Here is a 15,338-nt window from a genome sequence, read left to right as displayed (position 1 = left end):
ACGTATAATTGCCCTGTTACTTTTTATTAATGAGGAATCTGGCTTTGATAGTGCATCAGCGCCAGTTGGCATTGTAAACTATTAGAATCCCCAATCTAAGAGAGATAGCGGCGCGCGTCAACTTTATTAAATTATAATTTATAATCTGGTAAAATTTAGACACCGCATGACAAGACCCTGTTCAGCTTTAGCTTCAAACTACCGATAAATAAAATGTATAGCACACATATAGTAGTCATGAAATGAATTTATGATCAAATTGCTTAAGCACGCACCCTTTTGAAGTAGACATTAGATTTCAGGGGCCGTGTACCTACGGATACGGAAGCAGAAGAAATAAGAACACGTAGTACTGCAGCGATAGATGTCATAACTTTAATGCGCCATATTTTTCGAATCGAACTTGTAACTACGTCATCTTAAGATACTCGTATTATTGTGCAGTTGTGCGATCATATAATTTAACGATACCATTCAACTGTAGTAAGATATCCTAAGCATGGCAATGTATTTTGCTTGACCACGAATACGCTTAAAGGCGTACGAACCATTTAGATAGACCACCCTGTGACCCACCAAATTGTTAATTAAATCTGCGGTATCACAGATATGGCATTCACAAGGTGGACTCTCAAACTTGTTTTTTCTTGCGGCCTTTTTGTCCTGGCCAGTCTGACTGCAATCGAAGTATTCTTATGATCGCGCTGTTTTTGACAGGGCATAATTGGAAAAGCGGTGCCTGCTGACCCTAGAACTACGTCTGCCGTCCATGCCGCGTTCATAGTGAGACGTGTCAGTTGTGGGAACTTCAAACATCGTCGAAAGCATTGCCTTAGTTATACGTTTTACTGTAGATTTACATATTGTTAATCCGCGGGAAAACATAGTTTTTGATATATCTGTCCCATCCACGTACTGTGCCGAAGGCGATGTCGCTTTTGAAAAGCAGATGCAATCTTTGGCCTCCTGTCCAAGTACTCATGAGGTAAGTTTTCAGCTCCTTTCGTGACCATAGGCTGAGAAAAGTAAATTTCCGTAAGTTACCTATTTCGTAAGGAACACAGCTTTAAAGACTGCTTCACTTTGGGGAGGGCGTGTATCTTCTGCCCGAGCTAGGTTTCTGACATAATTCTCTTTTACCTTCTGAAGGAAAGTCACCTTTGCGAGAAAGGCCGCTTCGGTTGTCCGCCTGCTGCAGGTATACTGCCATCAAAAAATACCGTTGTTGGCTCGTTCGGATGCTTTTAACTTTTGTTGTGTTTGCATTGCTTGCTTATTTGTGCCTGATAGAAAATTGTGGAGATACTCGAAAGTTGATAGACCTGCTAAGAGCAAAGCAAAAGAGAACAGTAATATTCTAAGGATAAAAACAGTACCTTGAGTGCAACATGGAAGTAATAAATAGTTAAATGCAATTATCGCACGGAATTACAAACTAAAAAAACATGGTTGAGATAAATATGCGCCTTACAACAAAAAAAAACTTGTGAAATTCAAAAGGTCTTTTAGTTGATCATGGTAACTGGCCACAACTTATTGCTTACTTATTGCAGGAATCCAGGGTTAAAGAATGCGGCATACATTAAGGCTGCCTCTGATTCAGGCACTGAATGGATGTGTCTCGCATAAAATCATCTGCTTTTATGTAGTCTAATAATACTGAACTCCAAATGCGCTATTCCGGAATGTATCTAATCGATGACGTACTTAATTTTCATCGAAGAAAATGTAGGCCTGTTAAACGCTATTAGATAAACCTGCGATAAAAAGCAACGAATTAAACATGAGTGGAAGGAACTGCGGTAAGTATGTAGTTTGAGTAAATTTAAGTTTGCAGTTATGCAAACTTATCTATGCAAAAAGGACCTAGTCGGTTAAGGAAACGTCTTTATCAGCGTTTGCAACGTACTAGCGACGCTCTATACCCGACAGAACCTACTCAATTATGAGACAATACACACTGATAAAATGTAATAAAGGTGTGCAGAAAACTTTATTGGCCCGTGCACCAGGCGTTGCAGATGTAGGGGAGGCAGACCAGTGTTTATTGGAATACTTTTTTTTCTCTACTTTTCGTCGGAGCAAGCTGCTCCTTTTTTTTTGAGTGACGTACTTCGCCGAGGGAACGCCCTTCATTAAAGCAATCTAACTAGAGTCTTTTGCCATAGCTGCTTCCATCACTGGACTGACGCTTCTTGTCTGCGCCATGCTTCACGATTCAAAACAGTAAAAACAAAAATCGCACTCCTTTTTGAAGTTTCGCTTTTTGTTGGGGTTAAGCTATTACCGTTGGTACAGATTCAACGAGAATTTCGTTTCTTACGATTTTTGTAAGAATCGCCATTTTTTCGAAGCCTCATTTTTTATGCCAGGCACACTTTTCACTGAAAATTGGATTTTTGGCAAAACTGCGCCTCTTGTAGGAAAGTATCTTTCATCATTGTTTGAAGCAACGCGTTTCATGCCTGTTATTTCACCTGTAATTTTTAGTGGCCACGCGTCTTTTAATTGAACTCTATTTTTTCCGAGTTATGTCCGAGTTAAAACTTTCTAGTTCCGGTGCGTGTCCTGTGAAATTAAGGCTCTTTGGCGGAGCAAAATTTTTTTTTAGAAGCGCTCCTCAATAGTAATCTGAGGCATAAGATACAAACTATATGGAGTAGAACAACTTTTTTAGCTTGAACAAACAATGTCGAATCACCAAAGAAGGAAGGAAAAACTCAGTATTTTTTTGAGCATTCGTGTAGCAGTTATGATCAATTATGTCAATCATATTAACCATTGGTACTCAATGGTTTATTAATGGTATTAATTAATAGTTGAGTACACCTACTTGCAGAAAATTTTCCATGAGAGCAATTTATGGCAGACGCAAGAGGTTAACCTGGAACCTATCATGCTTTGCATGGTAAGCGCATGCCATGATATGTATATTTATAATATTCACACGGTAAAAGGAGATTGAACGCTTCGAAACGCGGTGTTGATTCAAAAAACGAAAAAAATATTTTTAAACATGTCGCAGATTATTGAAATATGAGGAACACCAACGATGCCGTAACATACGTGAGTACGGGTCTCTACTTTTTTCTTAAGGGGTAACTTAATCAAACACGTGTTGTCGATGCACTTGTTCAGATCATAACAATTCAATCGAAGCTCTTAGTAACTCAGTAGTAACACGATAACGAGTGCTCAAGTGAGGATCTATTATTAACACCTCTTTCTCAAGTTTGCAAAGAGCTCGCTCATGTTGCATACTTTTCTCTTTGGAATATCACCAAGCAGTTTCAACTAATAAGAAATTCCCTATCAAGTACTGCACAAAGAATTACAAAATACATACATTGCTAGCTGTTGGCTAAAGCACGCACAAGGACTGCGTCCTTCTTCAACAATACAAAAAATCATTCTAATTTAAATACACATTTTCACAACGATTCTAAATCTGAAAGATTTAGACATGAAGTAAACAACTGTGAATATGATTCGCGAACTATAGTTAGGTTAGTTGTTCCTAAAAAATCACACAAGACGTTGGTCAGTTACGGTTGGCCAAACAATTTTATAGCAAAAAGAATTTTACAATACTCATGTTGCTTCTCCCCCAGCAAGGGGTATGTTACTGTTTGTTTAAAACCTCCTAATTAATCAGGTTGAAAATCGTCTATGGAATGTTCACTTCCTGCTTTAATCATTTCCTGCATCTCAGTTGGGTTCATGCTCTGATTTAGCTGGAGCCTCAAACTTAATGGATGTTGTGTCGATTTTGATTGAGATCACTAATTTAGCTGCTGTCTCTGATCTAGTTAGGCCTTCTAGAAAAACAGGGGCTTCTGAGGGGACCGGCCGTTCAGTTCTGAACTGGAGTATCAATGACAGCATCCGGTGGGGTTTGGCCTTGTGGTGATGCTGTCGTTTGTTGTGCCGCCCTCTCCGATGTTAAAGTTGTGCATGCTGGGGTTGTTCCTCCGAGTTCAGGCACACTATCGGTCCCTGTGCCGAGACTTCTCAGAACGACGCTATCTGGCAGCATACTATCTGGATGAGACTCGCAACCTAGCTTCAATGATGTTGTGGTTTGAACGCCCACTGGTGTGCTTTCGAACGGAGCACTATCTGGTGTAGGAATAAAACCTGGAGAAGGAACATCACTTCCTGTTTCTGGAGCGGCTTTATTATCTTGAGGTGCCGTGGTTTCTACATCTGAGGGAGCTGCGCCATCTTGTGGTGTTTCAGCAAAAGCTTCTGCGTCATCAGACTGTCTTGTCGCTTCGACCGTTTCGGTGTCCTGTGGAGCGGCGGTCTTTGGAAATCTTGCCATCTCTAGCGGTGCTTCTCCAACAATTACTGACAGCGCGATTTTGGAAATCCTCGAAGAAGATGAACGCCTCGTTGAGGGTGAAGGTAGGTCTATTGGTGACAGTGAAACTCCAGGTAAAGAGCTCTTTGATGAAATTTCGTTCTTTGGAATAGTTGCTTCCTCAGGTACAGTTGCGCTCTTCAATACAGCTGCGCCAGTTGCTGTTCCTTTTGATGTCGTAGCGCCTTCGGATAGAGCTTCGAATTTAGCAAGGGTCGTTGTTTTAGATGGAATTCTGCATTCAGCTAGAGCCTCGCCTTCGGAATGAGTTGCATCTTTAAATGAAGGAGTCTCCTTATACAAAGATGCGCATTCAGATAACGGTTCTCTCTTTGTTGAGGGTTGCAACAGATGATCGTTACTTGAAGAAACTGCGCCAGTCTGCATGAGTGGACCTTTTTTTTGTTTTGGAACTAGAGGTGGAGAAGCGCTTTTCGATGTAGGTGCACCTGTTTGCGCGCGTTCTCCTTTTCGTGAGAACGCTCTACTTGACAAGCTGGCTCCTCTTGGCGAAGAACGACCGCTTGGTGGAGGTGCGCGTTGTATTTGACTCGCCTCCTTTAAAGCAGATTCATCTTTCGAGCTCGGTAGTGCCGGTGGCGGTACAACTGTTAATAATCCTCCACCTCCCGCTAGTAAAGCCACTTCAGGCCGCGGAGAGCTTCCGCCTCGTGGGGAAATCGAAGCCTGAGAAGATGAAGCAACAGGCGCAGTTGCTGGTGGTAGTGTATTTAGAAGGGGGCGTTCAGAGTGACGCCTATTAGCTGTTGGGGCTGCTAGAGGTTGTGGAAGCAGACCAGTAAGGGGAGGGGCATAATCTTGTTGGGGTGCAACAGCTAGTGGCAGTGTACTAGGTGTTGGGTGCCGGCTAGGTGCTACGGATGCAAATGTGGGTGAAGTTTCATATCCTTGATAAGGCGTTTCTAGGGAAGGAGCTGCTAAAAGCTGTTGAGCTTGGCTCATAGGTAAAGTTCCATATGTTCCATACGCTAACGGACCAGCTGGGGAGGGTGCCCCAACGGGCATTCCCACAGGGGGGGCTGCTACGGGTACACCTGTTAGTGGGTACCCATATGTTGGTGGCAGAGGAGGAGGAGGCGGGTATCCATATGTTGGTGGGAAAGGATACATCGGTGGATACAGTCCTACCTGTGGGTACATATAGGTTGAAGGAAATGGACCATAGGGTGAGGGGAACGAGCCACCTGGTGGAAGCGCACCGGCTGAAAGAGAAATGCTGCACTGAGGAAACTGAAAGGCTGGTGAGGCCACCCCCTCTGGTGAGCGGAAACCGGCTACTGGGCGTGTATATGGCAATGAAGACGGACCGGCTGATGTAGAAGGAGCGCCTGGAGGAGGTACACCGGGTGTTAGCGTGGCAAATGCTGGTGGAGGCGCTGCTGACGTTGGGGAAGGACCTGCTGGTAGAAAATGGCTAGCTGGATAGCGTCCTGGCTGGCTGGGTGGCAGGGTTTGGCTAGGTGGTGGGAAAGGTACTTGGGGCACACTAGCTGCTGGCGGTGCTTTCACTGCTGGTGGAAGCTCAACTTGGCCGAACGCGCTTTGTGGAGCTGCAAACCCTGATCGCGGGACGTTCGCTAGCAAAGGAACATTCGTGGGTAAGGGTGTGCTTCCAGTAGGAGCAGCATCCTGCGATAGGTGCCTTATAGCAGGTTCAAGTTTTTTTGAAGGTGGGCTCTTGACTCCCGGACCCGCGCTTTCCGTCCAGGGTGCCCCTTTTCTTAGGATGTCATTATTTAATGGTAGTGCACTACTCTGAGGCGATGCGGTGACTTGTGGCAGTGCCTTTTCTTGTGGTTTCTGTTTCAGGTCAGACATAATTTTGAAGGCTCTATTGTTCCTTTATGATTTGGTCGGAAGTTGTAGAGTCTGTTGAAGACAAAGCAAAATGGAACAATACTATTCTGAGGGGCGAAATTGATTTGAGCAATGGCATCAAAATGCTTTGTACCGAGAATTGTGTGTAATGTTATTTAATATATAAATCCATGATTTACAACTTTAATTTGGCCACTTCATCTGTACTTTTTCTATTTACAACTGACAACTCTATTTACAACTAATCTATGATGCACATCGGGATTAAGATGCCTTACGAGAACACGTGCAACGAAAGATTATTACCAGCCCCAGAAATTTCGTGTTAATTAATGAGAGGTATGATGCTAGTTAGTACTATCGATTCTCGATCTAGCTATACGACTGAACGCTAGTCATATTCCGGCTCAATTTTGCGACACGCTACCAACGGTATCCGCATACAAATCGAACTTATCCTTGACTCAGTTATCAATGACATTGCGTAGATGGTGTGAATAGGTTACATGCACACATTTCTCAAAAAAAAAAAAAGCCATTTTTGGAATCTGTTTGCCCACAACGTGAAACAATCTTCCTATTTGCCTCTTCCCTTAGTATGGTTTTAAGAATGAGGCGATCAGGGTCAAAGCATTGGAAGTCTTCTCAACAGTCGAATTAAAATGACCTAGCACAACATTATTCGCTTAGCTCCCAATACATAATAAAGCCTTTACATTTAAGCCACGATCGCGCCGTAATTATACACTGCAAACTTTCTTTAGTCTCTCACTTCCTCCCTCGCCTGTTCAAATTTAAACGCCATTAAACTTCCATCGAACGACTCGTTACAAGAGAAGCAAATTACATGTTTTTTTACTTCTACAATATCCTCTAAACCGTACAAAACTGTTACGTTTAACATCCAGATATCCAGCGACTAACCATTCTCTGTGTCATCCTATCGCTGTCATTTGGCTAGATAACACATCAGCGGAACTAAGACGCACTAGTTCTCAGAAATTAGTAAGATATCTTAGGATAGAAGTGCAACAGTAGTAACAAACTCGATAGCTTATTGGTGTTTTTTTTTTCTAAAAACTACACCTGATAATCAGCAAGACTTGCCAATCGATTTGTTATGAAATATAGTTCCGGGAACCTCAGCTTGCAGCACTGCGGCCCACCAGTTAGACAAAAGCAGATGGAACAAAGATCTTCAGCCAGAGTAAAAACGACTTTTTCATTTTAGGCTTTGCGTATTCTGTACGCGAAGCTACTCGATATCTACACCTGTAGCATTTTGTGTTACGCCTCCCAAGGTTGCATTGTCTGCGTAAGTTTCGGCACCTAGTTTGAAAGGTGCGTTCGTTTTTGGAGCTTTTAGTGTACTATCCGAATACGGTTGGTGTAATACCTGGCGAAAGCAGATCACCCTCTTCTGCCGGCGAGGCCTTCGCCACAATGTCAGTTTCGGGCGACATATCAAAATCTGACCCGAGTTGTGCAGAAGTTTCACCCATTGCCGAAGTACTAACTTTTCTTCTAAGGGCGTCGATTTCTATTGAGGCTGTAATTTCCAACTGAACTTCGATCTCCGCTGACATTATTTCTGTTTCTGCTATAGTCTCAGCCTATGTGAGAGAGTGTAGCGAGAGGTCCGGCTTCAGACTGAGCTTCGGCTTCTACTAGTGCTTCTAAGCCTTGTAGGGGTGAATTCTTTATCGTCGGTGTACGTTTAAATTTAGACAAAGACGCCTCTGCTGATATAGAGAGTCGGCGAAAGTACGTATCGCGAGGATGTAGGCAAAAATTAGACTTTGTACTGGTGCAAATTTTATCCATGAGGAATCTTTCAGCGCAAACGTAGGGGTTGGAGCAAGATCAGTTTTCGCAGTAACGGTAGCCTTAAAGAAAAGCGCAGACTTAAGGGTCTATACGGATCTTGGTACAGATATCCCTTTTACTGAAGAAAATTGAACTTTTTGGCGTAGACACATCCGCAAGCATACTTTTCATCGTTTCATTTTTTAAGCCTGGATCCTTTTCTGAAGCTGTGCTTTTTGACGGAAAGTCTTCTTTAGATTGAGGTAGTTCGTCAGACGGTAGAGTATCTGGCACTACTGGTCCACATTCTAGCGAAGGTGCTCTAGGTTTTCTAGTGAAGTGTTGCGTCAGGCGTATATACATTACCATTTGGCATGGGTAGTCCTTGCTCTTTTGAAGTGCTGTAAGCTGTGAGTACATCAGTTGGTATTAGCATTCCTTTCGATATAGGCACACCATATGGTAAGGTATGGCTTTTAGGCAGAGGTACATTAGATCCACAAATGACGTCTGGTATCTTATCTTTAAGACGACGAACGCCGTCAGATAGGAGTACCTTCTCCAGGGAAGACGCCCCTTCCGCAAGACACGCTCCACCTCGTGTACATCCAACAGTTTGCGTCCAGGTTTCAATCTGTGGGGCTGCGCTGGCTTCCGAAACTACAAGAGGCAATCGAGGTGGTTTCGACAGTGGAGGAATACTAGTTGGAGGAAGCCTCAGAGATAAAACAGGCATATAAGTGTACAGTTTGTTTTTCAGTGATGCGGTACTTTTAGCGTCTTGTGCAACCAACTCTAATTTTACTGCTGATTTAGGCGTAAGGGGAACTCCTTTGACAAGAGCTCGGCTCCCTACAAAAGAGATGTCACTTGCCGGTAGTGGACCTTCCCCTGGATGTGTTGTTTTCAATTGGAATGTACATTTCGTTGCTGGTATGATGGGTGAGTTTATTAAACTTACATTTCTCGTCGTAGAAATAACACTTGATGCAGATCTTTCTTCTAGAGGAATATCGCTTTTTGTCACCGATGTTGTACCGAAGATCGCCCCTTTTGCCAGCCGTGACCCACGGGTTGTAATTGCGATTTTTAGGGCAGCTGCTTTGTGGCTAGAAGAATCGTCTTTTGTCGCAGATGCTGTGTGTGTCATATGGAAGCTTTTTACTGTAGGTGGTTCATTTTCCGAAAATACGGTTCCTGAAGGAAAAAGTCCCTTTGTAATAGGTTTTTCAGTAGCATCTGCGCTTTTAGGGGAAGGTATTTTTTTTGCTGGGGATACAGTTCCTAGACAAGGTAGTCCGTTACCCAGAGACCCGGTGTATGGTGGAAAGGCTTCCCTCGTGGGAGCTGGGGTTAGTGGCGAAGGTACAGCTGCTGAAATGCATGTTCTTTTGCTCGGTAGCGCGGTTTGGGGCAAACTGTTTTCGTTCACAGATGCGGCGGGCGAGAGGATTGTTTTTTTCGTGAGAGCTGTACTTAGATTATACCCATTTACCAAATGTGCGATTGGCGGGCTATGACCTTTTTTTTCTAGAACTAACGGAGGTGCACCCTTTGCCGAAGGTGAAGTTTGCAGAAGAGGACAGTCTTTTGTGGAGTGAACTCCACTTATTGATAGCGTGCGTTCTTGCTGATCGTCGCTCTTCGACGGAAGAATACCTTTTGCCAGGTCGGCAGTCTTTGTCGCAGACCTACCTTTTACTGGAGCAACGGCTTTTAGTCGGAGTGATGTCGCATTCTCAGTTTTTGGTGAATGTCTTGAGGGGCATGCTGCTGCCTCGACATAAGGCGGCGATGTATTGTCTAAAAGAGCTTCTTTGGAAAGTGGCGGTCCGCTGGGACCTGACGCTGCACCCGTTGGTGGTTCATTGACATGTTGATTTTGTTCTGCGTTCGAATTCGACATAATTTGGATGGTTTTATTGTTCTTGTATGATTTATTCAGAAGCTGTCGAGCCTGTTGGGGACAAAGCATAATGGAACGATATTCTAAGGACGTGAACGGTATTCAGAATAGGGCACTTGAGCAACAGACATTAATTCTGTACCGAGAATCATACAGTGACTTCCCTTTGACCCGTTGAAAATGCTTAATGTAGAAAGGTCCTTAGTACCTCTTGCTTTATTAACCGGACAGTTCGTTTCTAAAATCATACCATTAACGTACCTCGAAGATATGGCTGTTTTGTGAATTTGTATATAGTTGGAACGGAAATCACACTTATTGGTTGTTTTACTTAATTAACACAGCTGTCTCACAACTAATTGATTTGATTATTTCACTTAAACTACTCACCCTTTGATCGTGGGATAGCACAAACGTCACAGACAGCACAATAGATACCGTCAATATAAATGTGACATCGGAGAGGTGCAGTATAGACCTAAGACGTCACGTTTAAGTATAAAGCACGACATGTTTTTATTTGCAGTTTTTACTGAACAGTTTTTTCTTCTTCTTTTTTTTTTTCTATATAAACTAACGTTTCCTCTTTGACGTACAATAGAAATTTAAACACCAAAAGTGTGAACTAGCTCTAATGCGCTTTGTCGATGTTTACACAATAACCGTAAGCGTGTAATTTCAGTTTTTGCAAGCTAGTTATTAACGCCAAACCGCTATACGATGGAGGTGTCATTGAGCACTTCGATGATGAGACGTAATCACAATTCGTAGTTATTAATGGCCTATTGAGAGAATTTATATAATTTAAAATGATGAAAAACAACGACAGACGTGGCTGTAAGGCATAACGTGTGTCGTAACGGAGCTATGTCAGCTAACGTTGGATCTACGAAACGCTTCTGGCACGTAAGCGCACCGAAAATTTTATGGACCATTATATGGCGACGGTTGCGTCCAGAGCTCTAATGTTTATGGTTCTTAAGGCGTAAAATAATCTTATGAAGTATTGATTTGATACTTATATTTTTTTACTTTATTTAGTAATACTTACATTTAATACTGAGATATTGGTTTAGTAATAGGATTGATTTAACTGTCTCAGTGTTTTAACATAGCGTTGCCAGCCAGGCATTAATTAAAGAATTTACGACATTATCAAAACGTCTCAATGGTAACATTCGACTTCGAACTCCAGAATATTGAAAAGAGCTGACAAATAGAAACGCGTATTTAGCCTGTAACGATAGAAAGATAGATACGATTCTATCTTTCAGAATAAAACAGTATCTATATTCTCTTATACTTTTAATTCTATGGGCAATTCGAAGCGCTTCACTTCATGGAGCAGGGTAAAACGGCTGTCCAGCGTTTACATTTTTGGTAACCCTATGGACGTTGCTCAAACACGCTATTGCAATCATCGGGGCAATAGGGAACTACACAAAAGATTAATTTTTGTTATATTTAGAGGAAAAACTTGAAAAACCGTGTTATTTCACCCGATTTACAATGCAGTACGTATCATACATCAGTTTGGAGTTATCATTTGCACAGAGGCTGATTTAATAGATAATGGATAGTAAGTGCTGGCGGTAACTGAATTTACTCATGAGCCCATAGAAACCCTTTTGTGGTCAATATCTTTGCCATTGCCACATGGAGTTTGAACCGGATTCATGCAGCGGTCTTCGTCTTAAATAATCTTAAACAATTGAAAAAAAAATAATACGTGCCCTGTACCGCAAAAGGAAACCGATTGCAAGTTTATTTGCTCCAGGCTTGACATTGGCGTTCACTGATTAACATTGATTCTTTCCGTACCTTCACTGTGGTCACAACGCCAACGGACGTGTACTACGTATATATGCCACAATAACATTTGCGATGATATTGTATATATCGTATATAGAAACTTGAAAAATAGACTCACGGTGCAGCCCCCTGGTGGCATATAACCGAGAAAACCTGTACTGCCAGACGAGTGAACTACCTAACTGATGATGAGCTTAAGTTGAAGAACTTATAAATTAAATGTCAACTAACGATTTAATTAGCCAATAGCAATGGTAAGCTAGCATAGATCAGTGGATCAGTAGCCAACATAGTAGACAAAAGTTAAGTTTAACTTTTGTCGTAAGTGCTAGTAGATTTCCGAGAGTGCAACTATAGCTTTTGTCAAACAAGAGTATTCAGTACAGATCTACATGCTTGCATGACTAGCCATTACGTCAATAACAGTGCAGTCTACTTTGAAGGTCAACTGATGACCATCAAGGCGTGTATGAAAACCTATCAAACATGACAAGCTTAACAAAATGGTTTATGGTACGTACTTTCTACTCGATTTTCCTGTGTCGTATTGTGCCGCAAAACGTAACAGGTGCCCCTAACGTACCACAGTTACAGCATTCAACTGCACCCACGTCAGCGACGGTCAATGTTTTCCGGTACGACAAAAACAATACCTTCGTTGTTCCATTCGCTTGAGCTCACAATAATATTTAGGGCAGCGTAGAAAATCATCAGAAAACGAAGTTGTTAATTTTTATCCATGGAATTTTTAGTTGTCTTTTCATTGTTGTAGGATTGACTCTTTCTAATGAAATTCAGTTGAACCCCTTCCGAATTCCATTCAAAGCTCATACGTTTTTTTTTTAGAGCGAAAAGTAAAACTTTCAGGTATATGCTATATGAGCTAATATGCGAATTTTCACCTCTGTTTCTGCTCCGTCCCAATATACTTACTACGTATTTAATAACTACTTTTAACTGAAGCTGGAATACGGCCATTTTAGTTTTGAAGAATTCATATACGTAAATAAAATATTGTACGAGGTAGCCTCGGAAGCCTGTTTGCTTGTACGATGGACTCGAGCCTATTCGAGTTTCGGTTGTCGAATAGGATTTTTAGAAAATATATATATTTTTGAGCGAACCTTTGAGGGGTGGCTTAGCGTCCGTTGCGCCAGCCGCCCCGCACGGCTGCTGACAAACCCCGTACGCATAACATAAACAGAATCTGATGATATTTGTACTGTTCAAAATCGAGATCGATAGGATGACGTGTTACACATAGAATTCAGTCTCTATGGCGAAACGAATTGATGGGATCACAGTTTGCTCATTAGAGTCAATTTACGAACGGTCTCCCCTTTTCAAAATGATCCGTTGTTTCGCAGAGCTTATTTCAAATAGTATACTTGCTATACTCGATCAACTCTCATCTTTGGCGGTACCTCGTATAGAATGTGGTTAAAAGTTGCGTCGCTGAGATTTCTCTAAGGACGGTGGCCGAACATATTGGCGCGATGATGCAAAATCTGGTTTTTGTTCGTTAACTACGACGTCAATTTCTTTCACTCTCACCTCCCTGTAAACTAAAGAGCTTGCAAAAGTAAATCATTTCTATTGCATAAAACGGTTAAAATTACATTGGCTTAAATTAGCGTACCGGGAAGGTGTTTCTGGCAGCTGAGTATAACACTGCCCTATCCTAATTCTTTTCTGGAGCAAACTGCAGGTTTCACCTTGTACAGGCCACAGGACCTCCCTAGAGAATGTATACAAAGTGACCCACGCGTCGTCCATTGATAGCGAAACGTGTTTGGTGCGCATTTGTTGACTAGAATTTTGCAAATTTTATGTGCAGTTAATCACTCGTGCTTCTATCGAATTTCAAGCTGTAGTAGAAGAAGTCGTCGGCACAACTTTCATCACAGTTACTTTGTTACCATTTTTTTCTTCATTCTATAGTATACGATTCGAGAAAAACCATATCTATCCGGGAAATTTGTCAGATTTCAAATTCGATATATACAAGGCGGGTTTTGTCAACTGTAGGACCTGAAGTAAGGCCTTTTTCGTTTTCGTAATGTATGGCGCGCCCACTTCAACCGGCATAGCCCTGAGGTTAATGTTGTTTATACTTTATCGAACGCCTCACTAAACAGCGAGTACGCACTCGCTGGCCAGTTGACTTCCCAACAGGGTTTTAGGATACTGAGTCTGTAGTACGGGCTGCGCAATCGGTGGATATAAAGTAATCGTAACAGAAAATTTAATTATACACACTGGAGGTTCCTAGGGGCTTAAAATCAATACATAACTGATAAACTCGATGCATAGCATCGTTTATAAGGATTAGAAGAGAAATCTGGCTTAGCCTTCAAAAAACCAGCGGCTTGGTCCTAGATCCAATCTAGTTTTGTCTACCTTAACGGTAGAGTCCGAGCACTTGTAGCTGCTGTTTGATGGATAATTACGGTGTTATATTTTAGCATTCTGTTGATAAATATAGTCAGGTTCACGTAATTCGAACATATTTATTTCTATGGGAATTATTTTTCTCTAGAGACGAGATAATAGCACGAACCTAATCATGGACAGCGAACTGTAAAAACGCATTTACAACTGTGTGTTTACAACACGGTTCGATAACTCTACGCACTCGAGCAAAGACGAAAAATTAGGTCATTCCAGAGGAATACTTGAAAGCAAATCGGTAAGCTAAGGTACATTTGGAGCTTTTGGCTTTGTTTCAAGTATACACCTAGCGATCTACGTGAAACAACTTTTCTTGGATGGTAGAATGAACAATTGTATTTTTCCCACCACGTCTAGAAGGCTAAAATGGAAGATATCATTCCAAATATCAAAATACGGATGGATGAAAATAAGAGGTAAGCTCAGCTTTTTTGCTTGCTTAATTTGTTAAAAGTCATGGCCTCTTCCAAGACAATCTACACCACATTGGAAAGGCCCTTTCTGGCTCCTGAATCTTATGTTGTAACAAAATAAATCGTTTGCGTAGACAAGCAAATTTTTGTTTCGCTGCACTGAACTTTATAATGTATACTCACATAGATCTTGTGCTTATTAGAGACCTCACTTCGCAAAACACCTATGCATGTTTAACCACGGTTAGAATATAGCTAGTTCACTAGCGAAGGTACTCCAGAGGTCAAGAAGAAGATGATTACTGCAAAACTGTCCAGGCTGACAGATGGGATATCCTGAAAATTGTAGCTTCTCCTCTGGATAGCTTGTAGTAGCAGTTAATTGAAGAGCCGAACTGTTAGGGTGACGCACAAATTATGGTAAGATTCACCCTAACTCTCCGGTAAGTTAATCAGAACAAAGTCGGCAAACTTGAATTGCTGAGAGTTCGATTTTCAAGAATTAGATAGAGACCGTCTTGGCAGATGCTACCGCCAGAAGACACCGATATTGTCACTGTTCGTAAGAAGCTTGGTATTTACGAGAAAGGCCATTATGATAAAGTATACAAAGCAGTTGTATATGTGGCGTGTGTTCATCAGAAGTAAGCTGAAAGAACGCTACGAAGAAGCTACGTTAGTCATGTCCGTTTTTGATACCTCGGCAGCCGAAACATCTGGTGCTTCTATGTATTCCAAAGCGGAATTG

At 41.9% G+C, this 15,338-nt stretch overlaps 1 protein-coding gene and 1 long non-coding RNA gene across 5 annotated transcripts in view; one reads left to right on the top strand and one right to left on the bottom strand.

Moving 5' to 3' along the window:
* The window catches only part of LOC111244952 (uncharacterized), an 86,329-nt gene that overhangs the window by 32,159 nt on the left and 38,832 nt on the right, over positions 1-15,338 (top strand). The gene's annotated exons all lie outside the window — the stretch shown is intronic.
* On the bottom strand, positions 3,544-12,575 carry LOC111245460 (uncharacterized). Of its 4 annotated transcripts, XM_022793846.2 has the most exons (3): positions 12,248-12,575; positions 9,704-9,965; positions 3,544-6,253 (listed from the first exon to the last, which is right to left on the bottom strand). In XM_022793846.2, exon 3 carries the CDS (start codon positions 6,200-6,202, stop codon positions 3,854-3,856), a length of 2,349 nt encoding a protein of 782 aa, XP_022649581.1. In that variant the 5' UTR covers positions 6,203-6,253; positions 9,704-9,965; positions 12,248-12,575; the 3' UTR covers positions 3,544-3,853. The 4 variants fall into 4 exon arrangements, with proteins under 4 accessions (XP_022649581.1, XP_022649580.1, XP_022649583.1 ...); XM_022793845.2 differs by lacking the exon at positions 9,704-9,965 and having other exon boundaries at positions 12,248-12,574; XM_022793848.2 differs by lacking the exons at positions 9,704-9,965; positions 12,248-12,575 and adding an exon at positions 8,970-9,692.

Source organism: Varroa destructor, unplaced genomic scaffold (genome assembly GCF_002443255.2).
Source record: "Varroa destructor unplaced genomic scaffold, Vdes_3.0 BEIS01000002.1, whole genome shotgun sequence".
Classification (NCBI taxonomy): Eukaryota; Metazoa; Arthropoda; class Arachnida; order Mesostigmata; family Varroidae; genus Varroa; species Varroa destructor.
Note: the sequence above shows the minus strand (reverse complement) of the source record. Positions and strands in the feature narration are given on the sequence as shown.